The 23,601-nt window shown below is 39.5% G+C and overlaps 1 protein-coding gene across 1 annotated transcript in view; it reads right to left on the bottom strand.

Annotated features, from left to right (window-relative positions):
- Positions 1-570: 570 nt before the first annotated feature.
- LOC104214600 (structural maintenance of chromosomes protein 5) overlaps positions 571-23,601 on the bottom strand; it is a 42,188-nt gene continuing 19,157 nt past the window's right edge. The window contains exons 22-30 of the mRNA XM_009764294.2: positions 21,605-21,721; positions 21,442-21,519; positions 20,421-20,520; positions 20,288-20,342; positions 2,584-2,632; positions 2,420-2,507; positions 2,269-2,341; positions 1,006-1,109; positions 571-917 (exon numbers count right to left, since the gene is read on the bottom strand). Of these exons, the coding sequence (XP_009762596.1) occupies positions 856-917; positions 1,006-1,109; positions 2,269-2,341; positions 2,420-2,507; positions 2,584-2,632; positions 20,288-20,342; positions 20,421-20,520; positions 21,442-21,519; positions 21,605-21,721 (726 nt within the window). The 3' untranslated portion in view covers positions 571-855. The remainder of the gene's footprint in view (positions 918-1,005; positions 1,110-2,268; positions 2,342-2,419; positions 2,508-2,583; positions 2,633-20,287; positions 20,343-20,420; positions 20,521-21,441; positions 21,520-21,604; positions 21,722-23,601) is intronic.

Raw genomic sequence — 23,601 nt, forward strand, 5'->3', positions numbered from 1 at the left:
TCTCTCACTTGCTGCCAGTGAAATCAGCATTTGATAACGTCTCCATCGAGTCCCAACCCTGATGCTAATTCTAAGTCTCCATCTTAATGTTGGTTTAAGGGATGAAAAATATTTAAGTTATATACAAAGTAGGTCAAATTTAATAAAAAAAAGGTAGAATACGAGCCTAATTTGGTTGAAATGATGCATCAGCTGATAGCGTAATTTTTTCAACCGAAAATTAGATGCTCTACCTTTATACTGAGATCCCGTCACTCTTGTTGGATCTAAAAGAGTACAAGAAAAGCTAGAAAAAAGAGACTGAATAAAGATCTTTTGCGCTATACAAAATCACTGAGAACAAGAGAATTGAATGTTAAAAGAACGTATGGAGCCAAATATAGCTTATAACGTAAAAAAAGCATAAAGGGACAATAACTCACATGTGACCATGTTGCATATTATGGGTCCGAAAATTTTACTTTTCGAAAGTTAAAGAATATCTTGAAAGGGACTAGAATGAAAAGCATTCCTTTGTTGCTCGAGGAGTAATAGACATTTATCTTCTACAAAAAAAATAAACATTGAATATAAAAAAGAGAATGGAGGACCATTTTAATGGGAGTTCGAACAGAGGAGTACCTTAGAACAGACGTATTTTCTCTGTCACAATAAACAAGGGTAGCATAATAGGAACTATGCGTACAAAAGAATTATGTTATTTAAGAATAAGGGCCAGTATTAACAGATTTTTCAAAAAAACATAGCTGAGCGACCATGATTCAGCTTGTAACTAGCGCAAATGGCAGATCAACAAGTAAAATTTTCTTATGGACAATTCCTGGTCGAATCTACCTAAAGAATTTCTGATTCTAGTCAGCGACAACGTTCCTCCATTAGTCCCATCACAGACCTCCAGCACTCTCCACCACTCCAAGCTGCAATTTAGAACCGGAAAGAAGGCATTTAGTAAATTGTTAACATTATCACTACAAGCATATGATATTGGTTCAAGTGCTTGGAAACCTTTAGATGGCTGCTCAATCCAAGGACCATTCATTACAGTCAAAATGCTGCATGCTTCGCTGTATTCCAGATTAGGGAGCAACTTTGGAGTAAGCAAAAAGCACCTGCGCAGGAATTGACAGAATCAGAAATAGGTGGACGAGGACTAGTTCCATCAACTTCTCCATGATATGCATGAAGGGGATTGGCAGAACAAGGAATGGCTACCTAGACAAAGAATACTCATGTAAAGAAATCAAAACTGCATATGGATATGCTCCCTCTGATAGAGTAGTTGACAGTTCGAGAGTCACGGAAAATATGTCATCCATAAAAATAAATATTTGACATTTCTCAGCGTAGAAGGGTAAAAACAAATGGATCCCTCGTCTTTATATGTGTGTTCTTGCCGCAGAAGCTTGGTGATCAGAGGTATCTATGCACTCTGATAGCACTTGCAAAGGAATCTCTCTCGAGGGGCTAGCCATTATATTACATTTACTCTAGCTGATACTCGTCAGTTTTCAGCATAACTTTGTTACATGCGCATTGGGATGACCACTGTCACCAATCAGATCCTAGAATCAACTCAACAGGGGAATTAGATCTGCAGCCCTAGTACAACATCATGAGGAAAATCTGATTGAGGATACTTTTCAAGTTTAACAGGGGCATCTGCATGGTGGGAAGTGAGGTGCAGCTATCCAAATACTGACGAATTTATTCGGATTTCTCGAAGGGTAAAAGGAACAAGTTTGATTATAAAGGAGCAGTATTTCAAAGTAGATCACAGGTATGGGGATGCAGTATACAAAGAGAGATATTAATGACAAATTTTCTTACCAAAATTATTACCCTCTGTCAAGATATAAATTACTAATTTCTAAGAACCACAATTTATGTATTTTGCCATCTGAACTAAGACGCATTAAAAAACAATCTGGAGACCATTGAAGAAACTTATCCCCCTCTTAATCTTAGAGAAACAGATATATCGGCCACGTGAAAATTTTTGCAGATTAATATAAACACAAACTCCATATTCTCCCTACATCAGAGGTCATTATGAACACTGAATTCACGTAGAGATCCAAACAATTTGCAGAAACCTTATAAAAAATCTCTAAGATGTTTGTTACTACTACAACGATTGAAAAAAGCATACACACACCGTGTTCATTTATCACAAGGACATAAGCAAATTCAGCACATAAGTTGCTGCTGCTTGAGATATGAAATGGTAAAAGATTTATGAGAATAGAAGGTAAAAGAGAGTTCTCTTACTGCGGTGTATTGGGTTGGCTGGCAGCTCGCACTAGTTGCTGAAACATTTTCCTCTCATTGATAGGATCCATTCCTAAAAGCACAAATGTACACAATGGTTTCTTGCATCCAGAACACTGAGAATAACATATACCGTAAATGAATAACTGACCTTGATTTATTTCATCCACCACTCTAAATGGGCAATTTGTTAGGTCTTGCAGAGAAACTAGGTAAAGAATGGTTGAAACAGACCGTTCCTGAAAGGATATTATATTATAAAGTTGATTACAGCAATCCAACTCGCAGATCGAAAAAGTGGTTTAAGTGACATACTCCTCCAGATTGGTGGTGGGCACTTAGAACTTGGAGTTGTCCGGTCTCCCTGGTAATAAGGATACAAGAACCAGTGTAAGCAAGCCATGGAGAGCAAAAAATATATAAACAAATACAGAACAAAAACAGAAGGCGGACCATTCCAGTTTACCATAGTTAGGACAGTATAGTACAAATATAGGATGACACACACCTACAGGTAGGCTTTCCAAAAATAAGCCTCCTCATGAATGTGGAAGATTTGCACAACTACATGCAGTAAAAGAATAAATTTCCTCTACAGATATTCAATGCATTTTGGGTATGGTACTGACCAATTTAAAAGTTCCAAACAGGGAAGTAAATCACTCTGTTCTTTTTCTTTTCTTCACCTCTAGTACAACAGCCTGCTCAATACCAGTGGAAAGCTATGGCACTGGATGTCTATGCAGAGTTGCAAGCATTGCTTGTAAATAAGGTAAGGAGCAAATAACTACCAAAGGTGGATATGAGCCAGCACAAACACGGGTCTATGATCTAAAATTAAAGGGGGAGTTGGGAGGGGGAGGGGGGGGGTGTGGAAATGACTGAATATTTTTATCAACTATATTTCCAAAATTAGGGACAAGTGTTGGAGAGTACAACACTGGGAGCTGCAAGTGAAATTGCAACTTCCGCTGCATTATAACAAATTTAGTAAACACAAACTACAAGAACCTAACTGCTCGCTGATCCTAAAAAAGCATAAATATGTCAGAGATTTGGAAAAATTGAGACTAATTCCAGAAACAGCCAAATTAAATTAGATATTAATGTCTAGGGGGTGAAAGAGGAAGTTGACGTTGCAGAACAGGAAAAATTGGGACATAGTTTGTACAAAAACTACCGGAAAGTCTGTGTATAAGTCCCTACATAACACACAATTTTTTATAAAAAAGCTGCTAGTGCATGTCGTTTGTTCTAAAATATATCACTAAGTTAATGTCCAAATTTTCTTTCTGTAACTTCTCGTTCACTCTTATAATTCTGTATCAAATAAAAAGAAAGTTCCCTCTAATAAGTCTACTGCACTTGGGAACTCATAAGATATGTTACAAATCCAAATGCAAGCAAAATAAAAGAAGTTTTATTCTTCCCCATGAACCCATTTGTCAATACTGTCATATGTTCAATGTCATAAAGCTCTAAAAATAAATTTTAAACAGTCTTACAAATTCTTTTGGGATTTGTATCCTCCACATCCTAGATGGTTCCATGTGTTACAACTTAAAATAGCCTTGTTAGTTTATTGTTGTGCTTCGAAATTCTTGTCCGCACTGATTCAATGAACATATCTATTAAAATATTTACGGATCCCAATCCTAGATATAGCATCCCACTTTTCGAAAAAAAAGGAGCAATAATAATTTTCTTGTTCTACCAAGAGGGTGCTCTCACCTTAACAACAAGCCGAGAGATGATGTCTGTTGGTCACAACCTATGTTTCAGTAACGATGAAGGGCTACTAGAAGGGAAAGGGCTTCAGAAGAGATGGTTAGATTGGATAGTGAACCGCTTGACTGACCCCTTTATAGTCGTCTATCCATTAAGGCTGGGAATGGCTGGAACCAATCAGAAACGCAAAGCAAGCGAAGTCGGGAAAAGGACCTGTTGACCAGCTTAATTATAGGACAAAATCAGAGAATCAAATCTGTAATTAATAGCTTGATTGTAGGAAAATTGTATTCTAGCTGAATATTCTCTCATTATTTTCATTTATTTACTTTCCTAGAATAGCTGTAGAGCTTTTGTATAAAGGCATGTAACAGTAGGATGTAAAATACATTAAAATACAAAGAAGCATTCTCTTCTTCTCAATTTCATCACAGTATCAGAAGCCATTGCTGCCCTTTTAGTTTTCTCCCTCTGCAGCACTAGGGTTCCATAAGTTGAGTTTTCTCCCTCTTTCTTATAGTTTTCTTGCTAAAGTTTCTGTCCGAAGCCTTTTTTTTTCATCCTCCGCTAGTTCTGTACAAAAACTGGTATCACTGGAAGGATTATACCTACAGTACGACCTACCCAAACAAGTTTCAGATTTTTCCGAACACCAGAAAACAAGTCCAGCGTAACCAGTTAGCTCCAAGAGCCTTTTTTCAAATTCTGAAGGTTGTGTTTGGGTTACCAGGTTCTTCCGTTTAGAATTTATTTTCTGAAATTTCTTTTTGTGCTTCGGATTGTTCAAAAATATGGGGGACTAAAAAACAGTAAATAACAATAATTCTGTTTCACATGGTATTAGTATGGTAAAGTTGGATGGTGCTGGTTCGTATCTTGCCTGGTCAAGGGCTTGTTTGTTGTTTATTCAGGAAGATGATTGGTTATATTATTGGAAAAAAGAAACAACCTGTTGTGACTCATGCTACTTATAGTCAATGGGATTCTGATGATTCCCTTGTTATGACTTGGCTTTTGAATACTATGCACCCTCGAATTTCTAAACAATATTTGTTGCTTAACACTGCTGAAAAAATTTGGAATTCAGCCAAGCACACTTATTCTCGCAAGGGAAATGATGCCCAGATTTTTGAAATTCGAAATAAAATTCATGCGACTAAGCAGGGTGAGTTGACTATCACTGATTATCATTCCGAGTTATGCGGGTTAAGGCAGGAGATTGACTACTATTAGGATCTCCAAGTAACAGTTCTCTTTCAACGATTGGTTGAAAAGGAAAGGGTGTATGATTTTCTGGCCGGTTTAAACCAAGAATATGATCAGATCAGGGCTCAAGTTCTCAGTAAAGTTCATTTTCCTTCTCTTGAAGATGCATACTCTTATGTTCAACAGGAAGAGAGTCGACGAGGGGTCATGTTTTATTCAGCACCGGGTTAGTTGTGCCTCATGAACAACCAAAGGCGTTCACTTCTGATAAAGATCGCCTGCATTCCGATTACTGTGGAAAGCCAACGCATACGAAGGAGACATGCTAGAAACTACATGGTAGACCAACTAGAGGTCGTGGAGGAAAACGTGTAGGTCCATCAAGGGTTCAGGCTAATATTGTAGAAAATGTGGAGACATCCAAGGAAACTGCTTCATGAGAAGCTTTGTCTTTGGATGAAGTTCAATATTTTCACTGTCTCCTGAATAAACTTGACTCTTCTAATGTTGCCACTTCCAATTACGTGCAGTCAGGTATTGCTTTTAATGCCCATCTTAATTCTTGGATTATTGATTCTGGTGCGAATAGACGCATGACAGGCTCCTCTAAAGGATTTAAAAACTACTCTCTCAGTTCCAAAGGAGATTATGCCAGAATAGCCAATGGCTCCCTAACTCCTGTCTCTGGAACAGGTTCTGTTGATGGTACACCTGATATTACATTATCATATGTTCTCTATGTCCCTAAGTTTCCAGTTAACTGTTAGCGCCATCACCAAAAAAACTAAACTGTAGTGTCGAGTTATTTCCTGATCATTGTGTTTTTCAGGATCTTCAAATAAGGAAGAGGATTTGCAGTGGTAGATTGCATGAGGACTTATATTGGGTTGATGGAACTCGAGACACTAGTGAGGCCTTTTTTGGAGGAAATAAGGATGTCAACCAAGAAATAATACAGTTGCATACACGGTTGGGGCACCCATCATTTTTTGCTTTAAAGAAGTTATATCCTAGTTTGTTTTCTAGAACTGAGTTTGACTCTTTGTTGTGATGCTTGTGAATTTGCCAAGCATACTAGAAACTCTTATCCTTTGAGCGATAATAAAAGTACAATTCCTTTTTCGACTATTCATTATGATGTGTGGGTCCTACTCAAAAAGTTTCTTTATCTGGTAGTAGGTGGTTTGTTACTTTTATTGATTGTTGTACTAGAATGACTTGGGTGCATCTGTTAAAGGCCAAAAGTGAAGTTTTCTCCTGCTTTGCGTCATTTCATAAGATGATTTGCACTCAGTTTGAGGCTAAGATAAAAATCTTGCGTACTGATAATGGCACAGAACACATGGATAAAACTTTTGGTGCTTATTTGGAGTCTTATGGGATAATCCATCAAACTAGTTATCCTTATACTAGTGCACAAAATGGGTTTGCAGAATGGAAAAATAGGCAATTGTTAGAAGTGGCAAGATCTCTTATGTTTACCACAAATCTACCAAAACCTTACTGGAGGGAGGGGGATGCCATTTTAGTAGCTACCTATCTCATCAATAGAATGCCACTAAAAACCCTCAATTTTCAAACTCCTCTGGAAGTACTAAAAGGTAAGAATGACTATATTATTCCTCCGAAGGTATTTGGGTGTGTCTGCTTGTTCACATTAGGAACTCTGGGAAACTTGATCTAAAAGCCCTTAAGTGTATAAATGCCATCATCCTCCCTCTCGGAGAATCTTTGTCAGCATGGATGTTACCTTTCGAGAATCACCTATTTAAGTATTACATCATCACCTCTTAAAGGGGAGAACTATAAAAGAGAAGAGATGATTCTCGTGAGTTCTACTGCTGAAACCACTGCCAGTACCACAGGGGAAAGTAAAATTAAAGACAGAATACAGGGGGAGACTATTAGGCGTTTGGATAGACCTAATTTGAAAACTTACTCAAGGAGAAATAGAGCAGAAAAAAGTCATCATGCGATCTGCCGAAGCTGAACCTTCTTCTAATGGTGAGTTACCTATATTTCCTAATGGAAGCAAGCTATGATTGAAGAAATGCGATCTGCCGAAGCTGAACCTTCTTCTATTGGTGAGTTACCTATATTTCCTAATGGAAGCAAGCTATGATTGAAGAAATGCGATCTGCCGAAGCTGAACCTTCTTCTATTGGTGAGTTACCTATATTTCCTAATGAGTTAGATGTACCTATTGCTCACAGAAAAGGAGTCGGATCTTGCACCACCAAATATCCTTTATTTAATTTTGTCTCTTATAATTCTTTGTCCCCCTCTTATAGAGCCTTTGCCTTGTCTATTTCTTCTGTGTCTATTCCTCAGAATTGGAGAGAAGCTTTTGCAGATCCTAATCGGAAGCAAGCTATGATTGAAGAAATGAAGACCTTATCACAATATAAAACTTGGGAACTTGTTACTTCACCACCAAACAAAAAGTTGGTTGGCTGCAAATGGGTCTTCACTGTGAAGCACAAAGCTGATGGCTCAATTGAAAGATTCAAAGCAAGATTGGTGGCAAAGGGATTCACTCAGACTTATGGAGTAAATTATCAAGAGACATTTGCCCATGTTGCCAAAATGAACACTATTGGGACTTACAACAGTTTGATGTGAAGAACGTATTTCTTCATGGAGGCTTAAAAAAAAGGCGTATATGGAGATCCCACCTGGATTTGATACCGAACAAAGTCAAAGAAAAGTGTGCAGATTGAAGAAAGCCTTGTATGGACTGAAGCAATCTCCTAGAGCTTGGTTTGACAGATTCTGCAAAGCAATGATGTCCTTCGGCTACCAACAAAGCAATGTTGATCACATTTTCATAAGACATCAAAAGGATAAACTCACTCTTCTCATAGTTTATGTTGATGACATAGTAATGACAGGAGATGATAAAGAGGAGATGGCCCGATTGAAGAAGTTGTTAGCACAGGACTTTGAATCAGATCTAGGGAAGTTGCAGTACTTCTTGGGAATTGAGGTTGCTAGATCAAAAAGAGGAATCTTTATTTCTCAAAAGAAGTATATTTTGGATCTCTTGAAAGAAACGGGTATGACAGGTTGCAAACTGATAGAATCACCCATTGAAAGTAATCACAAGTTACAAAGCAGAACTGGAAAGTCAGTTGATAAGGAAAGATATCAAAAACTGGTTGGAAGACTCATTTATCTCTCCCACACTAGACCAGACATAGTCTATTCAGTCAGCCTGGTGAGTCAGTTCATGCATGATCCCCGAGATCCTCATATGCAAGTTGTCTATCACATTTTGCGGTATTTGAAGTCTGCTCCTGGAAAAGGTTTGTTTTTTCTCCAAACATAGCCACCTCCAAATAGAAGCCTTTACGGATGCAAATTGGGCTGGATCTCTATATGACAGAAGATCTACATCCAGTTATTGTATACTCGTAGGAGGAAACTTAGTTACTTGGAGAAGAAAGAAGCAAAGTGTAGTCGTTAGATCAAGTGCAGAGGCCGAATACAGAGTTATGGTTCAGGGTGTATGTGAACTTTTGTGGTTACAAAAGCTACTAGAGGAATTGAGATTGTCTGAAAAAGGGAAACTTTCCTTGTATTGTGATAACAAGGCTGCCATTAGTATAGCTCATAATCCAATCCAACATGACCGAACAAAGATGTTGAAATTGATCGACACTTCATCAAAGAAAAGGTTACAAGTGGTGTCTTGAGTTTGTTTCATGTATCATCTGAAAAGTAGCTAATTGATGTGTTTACCAAAGGTCTCAACAAACGGACTTTCCATAAACTGGTTTGCAAGCTGGGCATGTGTGACATCTTTGCACCAACTTGAAGGGGGTGTTGACCAGCTTAATTATAGGAGAAAAATCAGAGAATCAAATCTGTAATTAATAGCTTGATTGTAGGATAGCTTGATTGTAGGAAAATTGTATTATAGCTGAATATTCTCTCATTATTTTCATTTATTTATTTTTCTAGAATAGCTGTAGAACTTTTGTATAAAGGCATGTATCAGTAGAAGGTAAAATACATTGAAATACAAAGAAGTTTTCTCTTCTTCTCAATTTCATCAGGACCACACCGCAACGAGTAAGACTCATGAGTTATTTAACTAGCCAGTCTTAGACATGGTCTCACTTGACAGTGTAGGAAGAGAATTAAGTGGATGCATGACAATTATGCCCTTACTTCAACCTCTGATTCCAGATTTGAGATATAAACCAACAGCCGAGGGGCATATAAGATAGTGGATTTGCTTAGAATTAGGGTTTGTAATAACCAATGAATCTACAGGTTTAGAACTCAAGGAGGGGCCATTAACCAAATATTTATAGACAAGTCGAGAGAGGGAATACATGATAAAATTCAAATTCAAATTCACAAAATAACTAAGATCGAGACAACCACCTCTCCAGCAAATAAGAGGTATCCGTCAAAGCGATAACATTTTGGAAAGGAAAACCTAATCTTACCCCAGGAGAAAACAAACAGGACAAACTGAAACTCCATCAAGACCATGAAGTGAATCCTAATTGCCAGCTAGAGTATCTCGTGACAACAAAATGCAAGAACTCTTTATTTATGACTTGAGCTTTTCATGAGGACAATAGTAAGGGCGTCTTTCATGATCCGTAGCATCAGATGGGTAACATTTTGATAGTGTTGTCCTTTTTATGCTGGTTAGCATATATTATGAACTCTGTATTTTTTTCAGCACCGACCCTCATTACATCCAAAATATTTGTTTTCAAAGAATTATCTTTTTCAATATCAACCTGTCACTGTTGATTGCTTTTCCCAGAAGATGAATTAGCACATCGGCGGAGTTAATGATACATTGGAGGTTTGGAGAAGAGGCGGATGCGGAAGTGAAGATTGATACACAAGTCATCCCCAAGAGAGGCAGCTCCGGTATCTTGGGTCAATAATCCAACGAAATGGCGAGATCGACGATAATATTACACATCTTATTGGAGCGGGGTAGATGAAACGGAGACTCAAATCCGGTATCCTATGTGATAAGAATGTGTCACCAAGACTTAAAGGTAAGTTTTATAGAGTGGTTGTTAGACCAACTATATTGTTTGGGGCAAAGTGTTAGCTAGTTAAGAACTCAGACGTTCAAAAGATGAAAGTAGCAAAAATGAAGATGTTTAGATGAATGTGTGGGCATACTAAGAGAGATACGATTAAGAGCGAAGATATATATGGGGCAAATTTGGAGTGGCTTCCATGGTGGACAAGACAAGGGAAGCTAAGCTGAGATGGTTCGATCATGTGAAGAGTAACATAAATACCTTAGTGAGGAGGTGAGAGATGTTGGCAGTGATAGGTCTAAGGAGAGGTAGACCGAGGAAGAATTAGACAGAGGTGATTAAACAGGACATGGCACATCTTCTGTCCAACAAGGACATGACTATATATAGAAGAGCATGAAGGTCGACAATTATGATAGAAGGTTAGTAGGCAATCGAGTAATTTCTCTCCTTTTTCTGGGAGAGCATGATTCTAGTTTAGAGCACCTTATATGCTCTCTCTTCTCCTTATCAATATTATTATTACAAGTCTATTATTATCTTATTCTTCAATTTTTTAGTACTATTTTTTTTACTTTGGTTATCTTTACTATTTTTGTTGTCAATACCTTTTTTTTCTTCAGTATTTTCATCATAACTTTTTTACTCTTGTATTTTCAAATCTATTTTGAAAATGCTTTTCTTTAGCCGAGGGTCTTGCGGAAATAACCTCTCCATCTTACACAAGGTAGGGGTAAGGTTGCGTACACCCTACCCTCCACAACCCTCACTTGTGGAATCACACGAGGTACGTTGTTGTTGCTGTTGTGAATGTCCTTCACTGGAGAACTGCAAACTAAAACTAGAACAACAACGGCCCAGTATAATCCCACATGTGGGGTCTGGGGAGGGTAATATGTACGCAGACCTTACCCCTACTCCGAGCAGCAGAGAGGCTGTTTCCAGGAGACCATCGGCTCAAGAAAGCAACAAGAAACGATATATTAGTATCATCAATAGAATCATAATAAAATAACAGGAATATAAGAAATACGAAATAGGTGGAAGGTATAATAATAACCAGCAGATAAAGCCCCGCATCAGTAGATGACCACTAGCATCCTAAAACTAACTCCTAACTGGTTAATCTCACTCTAGTGTGTTGTAGAAATATTAACAACTTCCCCCTAGCCTACAACTTTAATGCTCGACCTCCACAATTCCCTGTCAAGGGCCATGTCCTCATCAATCCTAAGTCGCGCCATGTCCTGCCTGATCACCTCTCCCCAATTCTTTTTAGGTCGCCCTCTACCTCTCCCCGTGCCCACCACAGTCAGTCGCTCACACCTCCTCACCGGTGCACCAGTGCTCCTCCTCTGAATATGCCCGAACCATCTGAGAACCCCACCATCATTTTTGCAGATTTTTTAAAAGAAGAAAAGGCTTCTTGTATTTCTGTGTATTTCTTACATCCCCAAGTAAAGATATTTATACACTATGTCCTATGACTATTTTAGGAAGAAAGATAAATTATAATCAATTTACAATCAATTAGAATAAAATCAAATCTCAATCAGAATTAAATCTTTCCTAATAATTAAGTCAATCAACATTTCCCCTCAAGTTGGTGCAAAGATGTGGCACATGCCCAACTTGCAAACCGGTGCATGAAAAGTCTGTTTGTTGAGACCCTTGGTAAACACATCAGCTAACTGTTTTTACGATGGCACATGAAACAAACTCAAGATACCAATTGTAATTTTTCTTTCATGAAGTGTCGATCAATTTCCACATGCAGCTATACTCATGGCAGCCTTATTGTCACTATACAAGGAACGTTTTTCTTTTTCACACAATCACAATTCCTCTAGTAGCTTTTGTAGCCAAAGCAGTTCGCAAACACCCTGGGCCATAGCTCTATATTCTGCCTCTGCACTTGATCTAGCAACTACACTTTGCTTCTTGCTTCGCCAAGTAATCAGGTTTCCTCCTACGAGCGTACAATAACCAGATGTAGATCTTCTGTCATCCAGAGATCCAGCCAAATCCGCATCCGTAAAGGCTTCTATTTGGAGGTGATCATGTTTGGAGAAAAGTAAACCTTTCCCTAGAGCAGACTTCAGATACCACAAAATGTGAAAGACAACTTGCATATGAGGATCTCTGGGGATCATGCATGAACTGACTCACCAGGATAACTGAATAGATTATGTCTGGTCTAGTGAGGGAGAGATAAATGAATCTTCCAACCAATCTCTGATATCTCTCCTTATCAACTGACTCTCCAACTCCACTTTGTAACTTGTGATTGCGTTCAACTGGCAATTATGTGGGTCTGCAACCTGTCATACTAGTTTCTTTCAAGAGATCTAGAATATACTTCGTCTAAGAAATAAAGATTCCTCTTTTTCTTGATAAGGTAAATTGTATTAATCAAAAGGGAGAGAACTCTCGTATACAGGAAGTATACCAAAAAGTAGAGAATTTACATCAGAACATGATTCTCTTCAAAAGACGCTCAATCTTCTATACAAGTAGGGGCTATATGAGTGCACCAAAAAGAGATCAAAGATAAAAAACTTCTTATGGTGTGAAAAAGTAGACTAAATCCCCTCAAAAGCTCTCCTATTTCTCTCCCCCCAAACTATCCACATAAGAGCTAACGGGGCGAACTTCCACGCCTTTTGCTTTCTTCTTCTACGGAAACCTGCCCAACTATATAATATTTCCTTTACGGTGCTTGGCATCACCATTGAACACCAAAAAGGTTCAGGATCGCCCTCCACAAAGCCGAGGACACAGGGCAATGCAACAAAAGATGATCAATTTCTTCCCCTGAGCTTTTACACATATAGCACCAACAAGTGTAATTCCTCTCTTCAGCAATCAAAATTATTCCCTTCGCCGCTAGCCATGCAAAAAAGCACACCTTCGTGGGCGCCTTAGGAATCCAGATCGAGAAGTATGGAGAAGAGGCCTCCTCCCTCACCAACATACTCTGGTAAAAGGACTTTACGGTGAACAAACCATCTCCACGCAAACCCCATCTCCAAGAATTACAAGATGGTTGGGGTCTATCTTGCCCATATAGCAATGTCAATAAATCTTGGAGCTCCACAATCTCCCAATCTTGCATGTTCTTTCTAAATGAGAGATCTCATATTATTCCCCCCCCCCCTTCATGCTCCTTACGAATCTGTTGGACCATCAATTCCTTCTGGTTTGAAACTCTGAAGTCGTGGGGGAAGGAGACTCTCAGGGTATCCTCTCCACACCACCTATGATTCCAAAAGTTGATTCTCTTTCCATCTCCCACCTTGCAAGTGATGTTGTCACCGAAGGATTCCCAATTCTTCATGATACTCCTCCACATGCCACACCCGAAAGGTGTTGTGATTACCTTGGTCCTCCAACCCCCTCCCGTGGAATCGTACTTTTCTACTATGACCTCCCTCCATAGAGCATGCTCTTCTACCCTGAATCTCCACAACCATTTCCCCAACAAAACTCTGTTGAATACCCTAAGATCTTTTACTCCAAGTCCACCCCATTTCTTTGGAGAAGTGATTGTCTGCCAATTCACTAGATGATACTTTCTAGTTCCATCCGCCGCATCCCAAACAAAATTCCTTTGAAGTCGCTCCAGTTTTTATGTGATGCTCACAGGAGCTTGCAACACGGACAGGTAATAGGTGGGCATACTCGATAAAGTGCTTTTAATAAGCACTTCCTTTCCGCCTATTGACAAGTACCGTTTCTGCTAGCCTGCTAATCTTTTTTCAACCCTTTTGATCACTGGATTCCAAACCATAGTATCCTTATGCGAAGCGCCTAATGGGAGACCCAGGTAAGTAGTGGGAAGGGAGCCCACCTTTCATCTGAGAACATAAGACAAAGCATCAATGTTAGCAACCTCACCTACCGGGAAAATCTCACACTTGTCGAGGTTGATCTTGAGACCTGATACTATCTGAAACCACTGCAGGACCTGCTTCAGGTAGGTCAACTGATCCATATCAGCATCACAGAAAACCAAGGTGTCATCCGCAAAAAGCAAATAAGAGATTCTTCGGGGCACTAGGCACCCCGATCGGAGTTGAGAATCCTCTCAAGAAGCCTCCGCACGCTGCACGATCCATCATTTTACTCAGAGCATCCATCACTAGAATGAATAGCATGAGGGATAGGGGGTCTCCTTGCCTGAGACCCCTGGAGCTGCCAAAGAAACCACACGGGCTACCATTAACCAGGACAGAGAATTTGACTGAGGAAATGCAGAACCTGATCAATCCCCTCCATCTTGCCCCAAACCCCATCCGCATCATAATGAAATCCAGGAACTCCCAATTGACACGGCCGAAAGCCTTGTCAAGGTCCAACTTGCATAGTAAGCCGGGATCTCTATTTTTCCTTCTGGAGTCTACAAGTTCATTTGCCACCAAAGCGGCATCCAGGATCTACCTACCTTCCACAAACGAATTCTGGGAGGACGAAACAGACACGTCAAGAACCTTCTTGAGTTTGTTGGAAAGCACTTCAGAAATAATCTTGTAAATGCTTCCCACGAGACTAATAGGCATGTAGTCTCTGACACAAGATGCACCTTCTTTCTTAGGCACAACAGTAATAAAAGTAGCATTGATACTTCTCTCGAAAAAACAATTCACATGGAAGTATTCAATGGTTTCCATCAACTCCCCCTTGATGGTGTCCCAACAAAACTGGAAGAAGGCCAAGGAGAAACCATCAGGGCTGGGGCCTTATCACCAGCACAACTCGACACAGCCTTGTGCACCTCCTCCTCCTCGAAAGCCTTTTCTAGCCACTCATTGTCTCCCTCCCCTATGTGGTTGAACTCTATTCAACCCAAAGTCGGCCTCCAACTAACTTCCTCTTTGTATAAGTTCTCATAAAACCCCACTATCGCCCTTTTTACCTCCTTATCTCCCTCAATCCTCACCCCATCCACAACTAAGGACTCTATGAAGTTTTTCTTTCGATTTGCAACCACCACCCTGTGGAAAAATTTGGTATTTGAATCCCCTTCCTTTAACCATAGCGCCCTCGATTTTTGCCGCCAACTAGTCTCCTGAGCTATTGCTAACTTGACTATTTCCCTCTTAACATCCCCCAATCTCTCTTTCTCAGATTCATCTAACTCCCTCGCCCCTTCCCCTCTCTCTAGTTCCCCCAATTCATGCATAAGCTCCCTTATTTTAACCTCTACCCTCCCAAAAACCTCCTTATTCCACCTAATACTATCTCCCTTAAGCAATTTAAGTTTCTTTGAAAGACGGAATAAAGGTGTCCCTGATACCCCATAGCTTGTCCACCATTCTTTCACCTTGTCACCAAATCCTGCCACCTTCAACCATATGTTCTCGAATCGGAGGGAGCACGCACCCCTCCCTCTGCATCCAACTAGCAAGATAGGCAAATGATCCGAAGACAGCCTAGGTAAAGGAATCTACAGCGCATTCGGCACCAGCTCATCCTAGGAGGGCGATATCAGAAATCTATTAAGTCTAGACCTTGAGTTGGAATCCTCCGCCCTGGTCCAAGTAAACTTTTCCCCTGACAGAGGAAGATCAATGAGAAAGTGATCATTGATGAAGTTAGAAAACTCCTCAATGGCCCTCGAAATCAGATTACACCCTAATCTCTCCTCCGGGAATCTAATAGTGTTAAAAGTCTCCCCCTAAAACCCATGGAATGTCCCATTCCCCCATCATATTGGCCAGTTCCTCCCAGAAAAATACCTTGGACCCTTCTCTTACCGGTCCGTACACCCCCCAAATCCCCACTCCACCCCACTCACTCTATTTTTGACAGGAGCTGCTAAAGAAAAAATTCCCTTCTTAATCTCTTTTACCTCCAAGCTTCTATCATTCCACATTAGAAGAATGCCCCCGGCACTTCTCGCTGCTGGAACCCAATCATATTTTACCCAACTACCTCCCCAAACACTCCTCACAATCACATTCGACAAAACTTCCATTTTTGTCTCCTGAAAGCAAACTAGGTTAGCACCCCACTCCCTAACTCCCACTCTGATGATGGCCCTTTTGTTTGGGTCATTCATCCCCCACATTCCATGAAAGAATCTTAACTTCCATAAGAAACAATATCACCCTTCTCCCCGCCCCCTCTAATCGAGCTCCCTTCCTCCCTGTCACACACCCGGCCCCTTCTCTGGTACACCACTACATCCCCTAAATTATTTTGCTTAACACCTTGACCCAACTCCCTCCCTGCACCATCATTAAAAGATTGTTGTTCAATCTCCCTCAACAGTTCTAACACTCTATCTTCTTTCCCTTCAAAAGAAACGCCTAGAAACTTCCCAAAGTTTAATAGTTTATCCTCCATCCAAAAAAACATATCCCCTCATCCAATCCGTGACGAAATTGGACATGCGTCTTTTATATGAACCATTTCTTTGCTCCTACTGGAGGAATACAAGATCATAACACTGCTAGCAATAGGAATTTTAGGTGCCAAAAGGATCTCACCATTTCCTTGAGGGGTATCAACCTTTGAAATTAGCACCCCGTTGTTATAGGAATGACCAGAAACACCAGTAGGGTAGCCTGAAGGAGGAGAGCATGGAACCCTTGGCGGCATCTTAACTGAGAATACTGGTCTGGCACTAACATCAGTTGGGGCATTCAACAATCTTCCCAAAAGAAGAAGAAGCTTGAAGTGTAGCCTCAATACAACTAAGCCCAGGACCACCTGAGGGAGCGATGGAGCTGGGCCCATCAGAGGCGGGAGGCCGTGGAATAACAGCACCATCTATAGCCGGTGCTATCCCTAAAGCAGCGGCCATCGAAGAGGGGCGCAGGTCACTAGAGCTCGATGAAGAAATACCACTGTGTGTAGCACCATTGGCAGAAGAAGGAAGAACGACGGTTCCCATATGCTTAGGAGCCTTATCAGATGCAGCTTGAAATAATTTGGGCCCCTTAGGATCAATTCTAATAGAATTGGGAAAAGTTGTTGGGCCCATGTGAGGGGACTCAGGCCTATACTTGCTAAAATATTGCCTGGCCCTAGGATAATTAGAGGAGGACTGGCACATTCTGCCTTTCCAACCCGCATCACTAACCCATTCATGTCTTTTCTTCCTGTTGAAATTGTCTTCTTCTCCCAAAATCAAACCTCCCGTCACTTCTCGATCTAACGTCTGACTCCGGCTTAGTCCACTGATCCGGTGAGCGCTCCCCTCAGAGACTGGTTTCCCCTCCCCTCCCCTCCCTTCTATTTGACCTTCCCTTTTCTTCCGCCACTATCTCAGGCATAAAGATAGGGCGAAATTCAGGACTCAACCAAACCCTATAACTCACGTAGCTATCTTCCACCACAGTGGAGACAGGGATTTTTTCCCCTTTCCTCACCACAATCCTCACTCGCGAGAGATCATGTAAGCTGCAAGCGACATCAATAAAAACCCCACAGATTTCCTCAATCTTCTTGAATAAGTCAAGACACCAAAGAGGCACCGAGAGACCCACCATGTTGACCACCAATGATTCGCCGGTGTAACGAGGGTCTAGACACCCATCGTGCTCCACCCATCTGTCTAGCTTTAAGTTCTCATCGAACCACCTATTTCCTCTTACAAGAATTTCTGAAGCTTGAGACTCGTCGACAAAACGGAAGAGATATTGTGTGTCCCCCAATTGCGATATTTTCAACTCGTCCTTGACGTTCCATGCCCCTGCTACCCAGTACCTAACAGCCTCTGGAGATCCAACCCATTTGGAGAAAGACTCAATCAGACAAGATCTCAAGAAGCCTTTGCGCATGAGAGTGTGCTCCTCAGATAGCGAGAAGTGCGGCTCTTACCCTACGTTAAGCTTTCGATGGCATCTTCCCCCAAGTTCTAGGGCTGGCCAAGAGGCAGCTTTGATGAATGACATATTTTCCAATTTTCTAGATTCTAGAGAGAAGTAGGAGTTTCTCTCTGTAGAATCCATCATATTCTAGATGTGACTGTCCCAAAAAAAGAGGTGAGAAACGACCAGAAAAACCCAAAGGTTAGAAAAATCAATAGTCACAGTGGGTGGAAAACAGAATATAGGAAGGGAAGAACTTTTCTGGTACTGAACAACGGAAACAGACGCCGTATTCTAGGTTTTAATGGCCGAAAAAAGAAAAAGTCATCCGATTTTGGTGAAACTAAGACGAGAAGGCTCGGAAAAGCCTCGAGAAGAGACTGTCAGAAGAAAAAAAATTGAAAGTCACCGGAAGATGGCACACGCGTTGGCGCGTGGCTAGATCTCGCCGGCGCGTGAGGGCGTGTGAGATGTCAGATGCCAGCCAGTCTTTACTGGGGTTTGGACGCTGGAAGCATATCTTGGTGGGGGTGGTTGAGTCTTAGGAAGAAGAATAGGGTTGGGAAGTCCATCATCTGTATCAGTGTTAGAGTTGGGAAGTTCGAAACCCTAGTTGTTCCTCTATTCCACAAAAACACATACATTGCCTTTCACTCTTAAGGACACGGCAGGGATAGTTTTCCACAGCTTCCTCGATTTTTTCCTTGCAATTCTGCCCTAACCAACTCTTTCTCTCACTCAAAACACTTTGTTCTATCATTATTAAATGTATTCCTCTTTTTAATCTAGCAACCTCAAGTCCCAAGAAGTACTGCACTTTTCCTAGATCCTTGATCTCATATTCATGTGCCAACAACTTTTTCAATCGGGTCATCTCCTCTTTGTCATCTCATGTCATTACTATGTCATCAACATAAACTATGAGAAGAGTGAGTTTACTCGTATGATGTCTTATGAAGAGGGTGTGATCAACATTGCTTTGCATAATCTGTCAAACCAAGCTCTAGGGATTGCTTCAGTCCGTACAAGGTTTTCTTCAATCTGCATATCTTTCCTTGATTTTTTGCAGTATCAAATCCACGAGGAATCTCCATATACACCTGTTATTCTAAGTCTCCATGAAGAAATGCAGTTTTCACATCAAATTGTTGCAAGTCCCAATCCAAATGAGTTGCACAAGACAAAAGAATTCTAATAGTGTTCATCTTCCCAATAGGAGCAAATGTCTCTTGATAATCCACTTCACAAGTCTAAGTGAATCCTCAGCCACCAATCTTGCTTTGAATCTTTCAATCGAGCCTTCAGCTTTGTGCTTCACAGTGAAAATTCATTTGCAGCCAACCAACTTCTTGTCTTCTTGGTTGACATCGTTACTTTTCCCAAAAAAGGCTTGACCAGAGTTTGAATCTCATCTAATATATACAAGTCATCATGCAATCTACCACTGCCAATCTTTTTCCCTATTTGAAGATCCTAAAAAATACAATAATCGGGAAAGAACTCGATTTTACAGGTTAGAGCTTTGGTGATGGCACTAATAGCTAATAGATTGACAGAGAACTCACGGACATGGAGCACGAATGATAGTTTAATATTAGGAGTACAAACGACAGAACCTATTCCAGAGATAGGTGTTAAAGAACGGGCTATTTTGACATTATCTCCTTTGAGATACGGAGAATAGTTTTGAATGCCTTTAGAAGAGCCTGGAAATTGTTCGGGTAACCAGGAAAGAGATTTTATGATCAATGACCTTATCCGGAAGCACAAGACTCTTTCCTACTTCTTGTATATTTGTTAGTGTCATGAAAACTTATGTGAATGTGGAGATGTTAGGGAATCTAATCTTTTTTTTGCTAATATATAAAGCTGATTTCTCTTCCCAAAAATTGACTTTCAAAATAAAATAGGTACAATCAAAAGTAACAACTCTAGTTTGAGTAGTGTAATATTGAAAACTAATTTTATATGGCATCAAAAGAAGCATAATAGTTCACCAATGAAGAACAAGATAGTTTCTAGGCCCAATGACAAACACAATAAAAAAGTACTAAAGTCGCCGGTGCACTTAGTAACACAAGTACTTCTCATCGGCCATCGCCAAAAATTGAGAACTTATTGTCACGAAATGCAAAAGAAATAATGATTTGAAATATTTGTTGCTTCTCCAATTAAGGAAAGCCACAAGAGGCAAAAAAATCTCAATTAATCAAGCATACTTTAAGGGAGAATCAGAGCCGTAATTACCTGAATTTGACTTTAATTAGTATCCCATATTTGTCAAAGTCCATGGCATGCTCATCTGAAGAGAGACATCGATCAATAAAGGTTGACAGAACTTCTCAAGAAATAAATTTTGTAAGGATTGATGTTAATATACCTAATGAAACTTCTCCTGCAACAGCCATTTCTTGGAAATTGCGGCTAAAAGTCTGGTTGATTTGTGAAACAAGACTTCTTAATGTTGGTAGCCACCTTTCCTGCAAAATCCTAGAATCAGAACATTTTTTGGGTATACTACCACAATATGTCTGCACTAGAGTTAAACACCTTGTAATTGCACAACCACAGCAAAGATAATAGAAAGATAAAAAAATAAAGGAGGAATTTTTCCTAAATTACCTAATATTTCCATTTCTTTGACCCTGATTTTTCCCAATTGCTTAACGGGTCTCTTCTCCAAGAACCTATTGCTTTTCTTTCTTCTAAAATAACCTATTTTTATTATTCTGTTTTTGTTTAAATAACTTGTCATTAGATATATTAGTACTAGGGAACAAAAAAGCAAACGTCAAACTGATACCATTTTGAATCATTTTAGTTTAAAGACTTTAAACACACAAACATGTATCATTGCAAACCTTAAAAAAGGGAATGAATAAAAGTAATCTTTCTCAATTAAGCTTTTTGATGAGGCAGTTCAATTATAACAGCTAGGTCAACACTCAACCATAAGATGACGCAACACAAGGATCGGATAGGAAGGAGAAATGCTCAACTAAGTGCTCTTCAACTGATATCAGAGCTAGGCAGGCAGATATCTCAGTGTCGAGTCCAACCTTCGCCCATCAACAAATTAATTGCAAGTGCATGGCCCAAAAAGAAACAAAAAATTGGCTCGCACATGAGGGGACATGTTGCAGACCAAACAAGTGCCCCGCTCTAACAGCTTCAGCTTTTAGATGAGGCGAGTACCTTTTAGACAAGGCAATTCACTCATTTAGCTGTATTGATGGATACGTTTAAGGCCTTGAAATAAGAATACCATTGGAAAGAAAAGACAACCATGTAGGGCTTAAGTGAACCATTGTAGGGCTTAATCAGATACAACAAGCAGCTTATAAACATTAGACTCGCCAGGTAACTATCAAAAATGCTAGAGAACCATAAAAAACTCTAACCTTTAAAGCATTGATTTCATCAATGAGGTTGCTTAATTTCTCTTCTTCCATCTCTTGAGTCTTTGAAAGAGATTCTATCTGCAAAAGAATGAATTAGATGCGATCATGGTATATTTAAAAAGGAAAAAAATGGAAAAGCAAATTAATGAAACAAAAATTTTACTTTTTTCTGACGTGTTTCATACTCTTCTAGAACATTATGGTTCAGGAAAAGAATGGAATTGGCTTGAGAAATGGTGTCTTGGATAGCCGCTTCCAATTCCTCAATTGTAGATGGCATCTGCTGGGAAAATTGGCAAGAAATGAATTAAACATACAGGAAACCTTGAGAACCACAAACATTAAATATGCAATATCGGAACATCTAAGGAAATAACAGGCATACAGAATCGATCAATTAGAAGACAAAAGAAACAAGTCCTACCCATTCGGTGGACAGTCAAAGAAAAGAAACACCACATTAAAGCTGCTACGAAAAGCTCATACCAAAGCAGTAGTAAATTATCCCAACCTACTACTTGGAAACACAGAAAAACCAGAAGACAAAAGCTCTTCTAACACTATAAGTAACAAATTAAAGGGGAAGACAGATCTACAAAAGAGGAAGTAGGCCTGTGCAATAACCCCAAATTTAATTAGGGGTTATTTATTAACTTAATAATAGAAAAAGAAAAAAAAGAATTTAATAATAATAATAATAACTATAAAAAGAGAACATTAAAAAGAAGTGAAAGAAGCGGAACGCGCAGAAGCAAAAAAAAAAAACACAATAAGAGAAGAGAAAAGAACATAAAAGAAAAGAAAGGGCGAAAAAGAGAGGAAGAGAGGGGAGAAAAATAGGGATTCTCAATCCAAATTATCAAGGTAATGATCCTTCACTTTTATATAAGTTTATTACGTGATTATGAGAAGATTTTTATGGTAGAAACATGGAGAAATTTTCAGAAATTGAGAAAGTTTAGCCCTACGGTTCTTTAATCTAATTCATCAATTTGAAAGGGCAAACATTATCAAAATTTGATTTTGATCAGGGAATTCTGACCCATTGACCAGCGTTGACTTTTTGGGTCAATCTTTGACCACGAGTTTGACTTGTGTTAAAAATTATGTAAATATTCTCCCAAGGGTTTTTTACCATTCTAAACCCGTTTTTGTATAGTTTGAGGTGATCCAGATACCCAAGAGCATATTTTAATTTATTGAAAAGAGTGCTTGGATAGTGAATTGAGGTAAGTGAGACGTTAAGCTTTGGTGCTTGCTTTTCAAAACATATTTTGAAAATATATTTTATCTACATGGTTCATGTGTTGAGACAAGCGTGTGTTTGGCAGAATCGGTGGTCTTTGACCAACCGCACATATATTATTTTGTTAAGAATATGAAAATCATTTAATACACAATATGGGATGTTGTGTGGCTTCTTGTCATGGAGTTGTGGCATTAGAAATTATTTCTTCGCTGCCGTAATATATTTGGTGCACTATGTATGTTGTCGTGATAGATTTGAAGCATTGTATATGTTGTCATGGACTCGTCAGGGTATTTGGTTAATTTCCTTCACTACCATTTATCACAAGTCCTTAGTATAAAGTTTGTTGAGATATATAGTGTTGTTGAATAATTGTTTGGACCTTATGGAGTAATTATATGGTGAAAGACATATGTGCATATTATTTATGTGCTCGTTATGTATTTGTATTTTCTAACACTTGTTCCAGAAGTATTTAAAGTGGCGGGTTGAGGATCTTGCTGGGTTATATTTACATATAACTCACTCCTTACCTGCATGTCCAAGCAAGTATTGTTGTTGAGGACGAGACTAGTGGCTGACGAGTTCGTTGAGTGGACACTGTTGCTGAGGTGAGCCCCCGCATTATTCGTGGAGGTCGTTGTTTCAGCTCTACCTATCTTATGTCTATTATTTCTTTTTGGGTTTGCATGCCCGATAACTTAACTCCTATAACTCTATTAGATGCTCCATAGTTTGGGTCTGGGTGTGGGAATTTGGGGTAAACTATTTGACCAATCGTTGGATTTTATATGTTGATTATGATTTTAGTTGGATAATCATTTCGTATTTAGTGATTAGTAATGTGTTTCGACCTTCTCTTAGTGCTTATATAAAAGGGTTAAGAGTGCGAAAAATTGGTTCGTCCGGCG

This window comes from Nicotiana sylvestris, chromosome 9 (genome assembly GCF_000393655.2).
Source record: "Nicotiana sylvestris chromosome 9, ASM39365v2, whole genome shotgun sequence".
Lineage (NCBI taxonomy): Eukaryota > Viridiplantae > Streptophyta > Magnoliopsida > Solanales > Solanaceae > Nicotiana > Nicotiana sylvestris.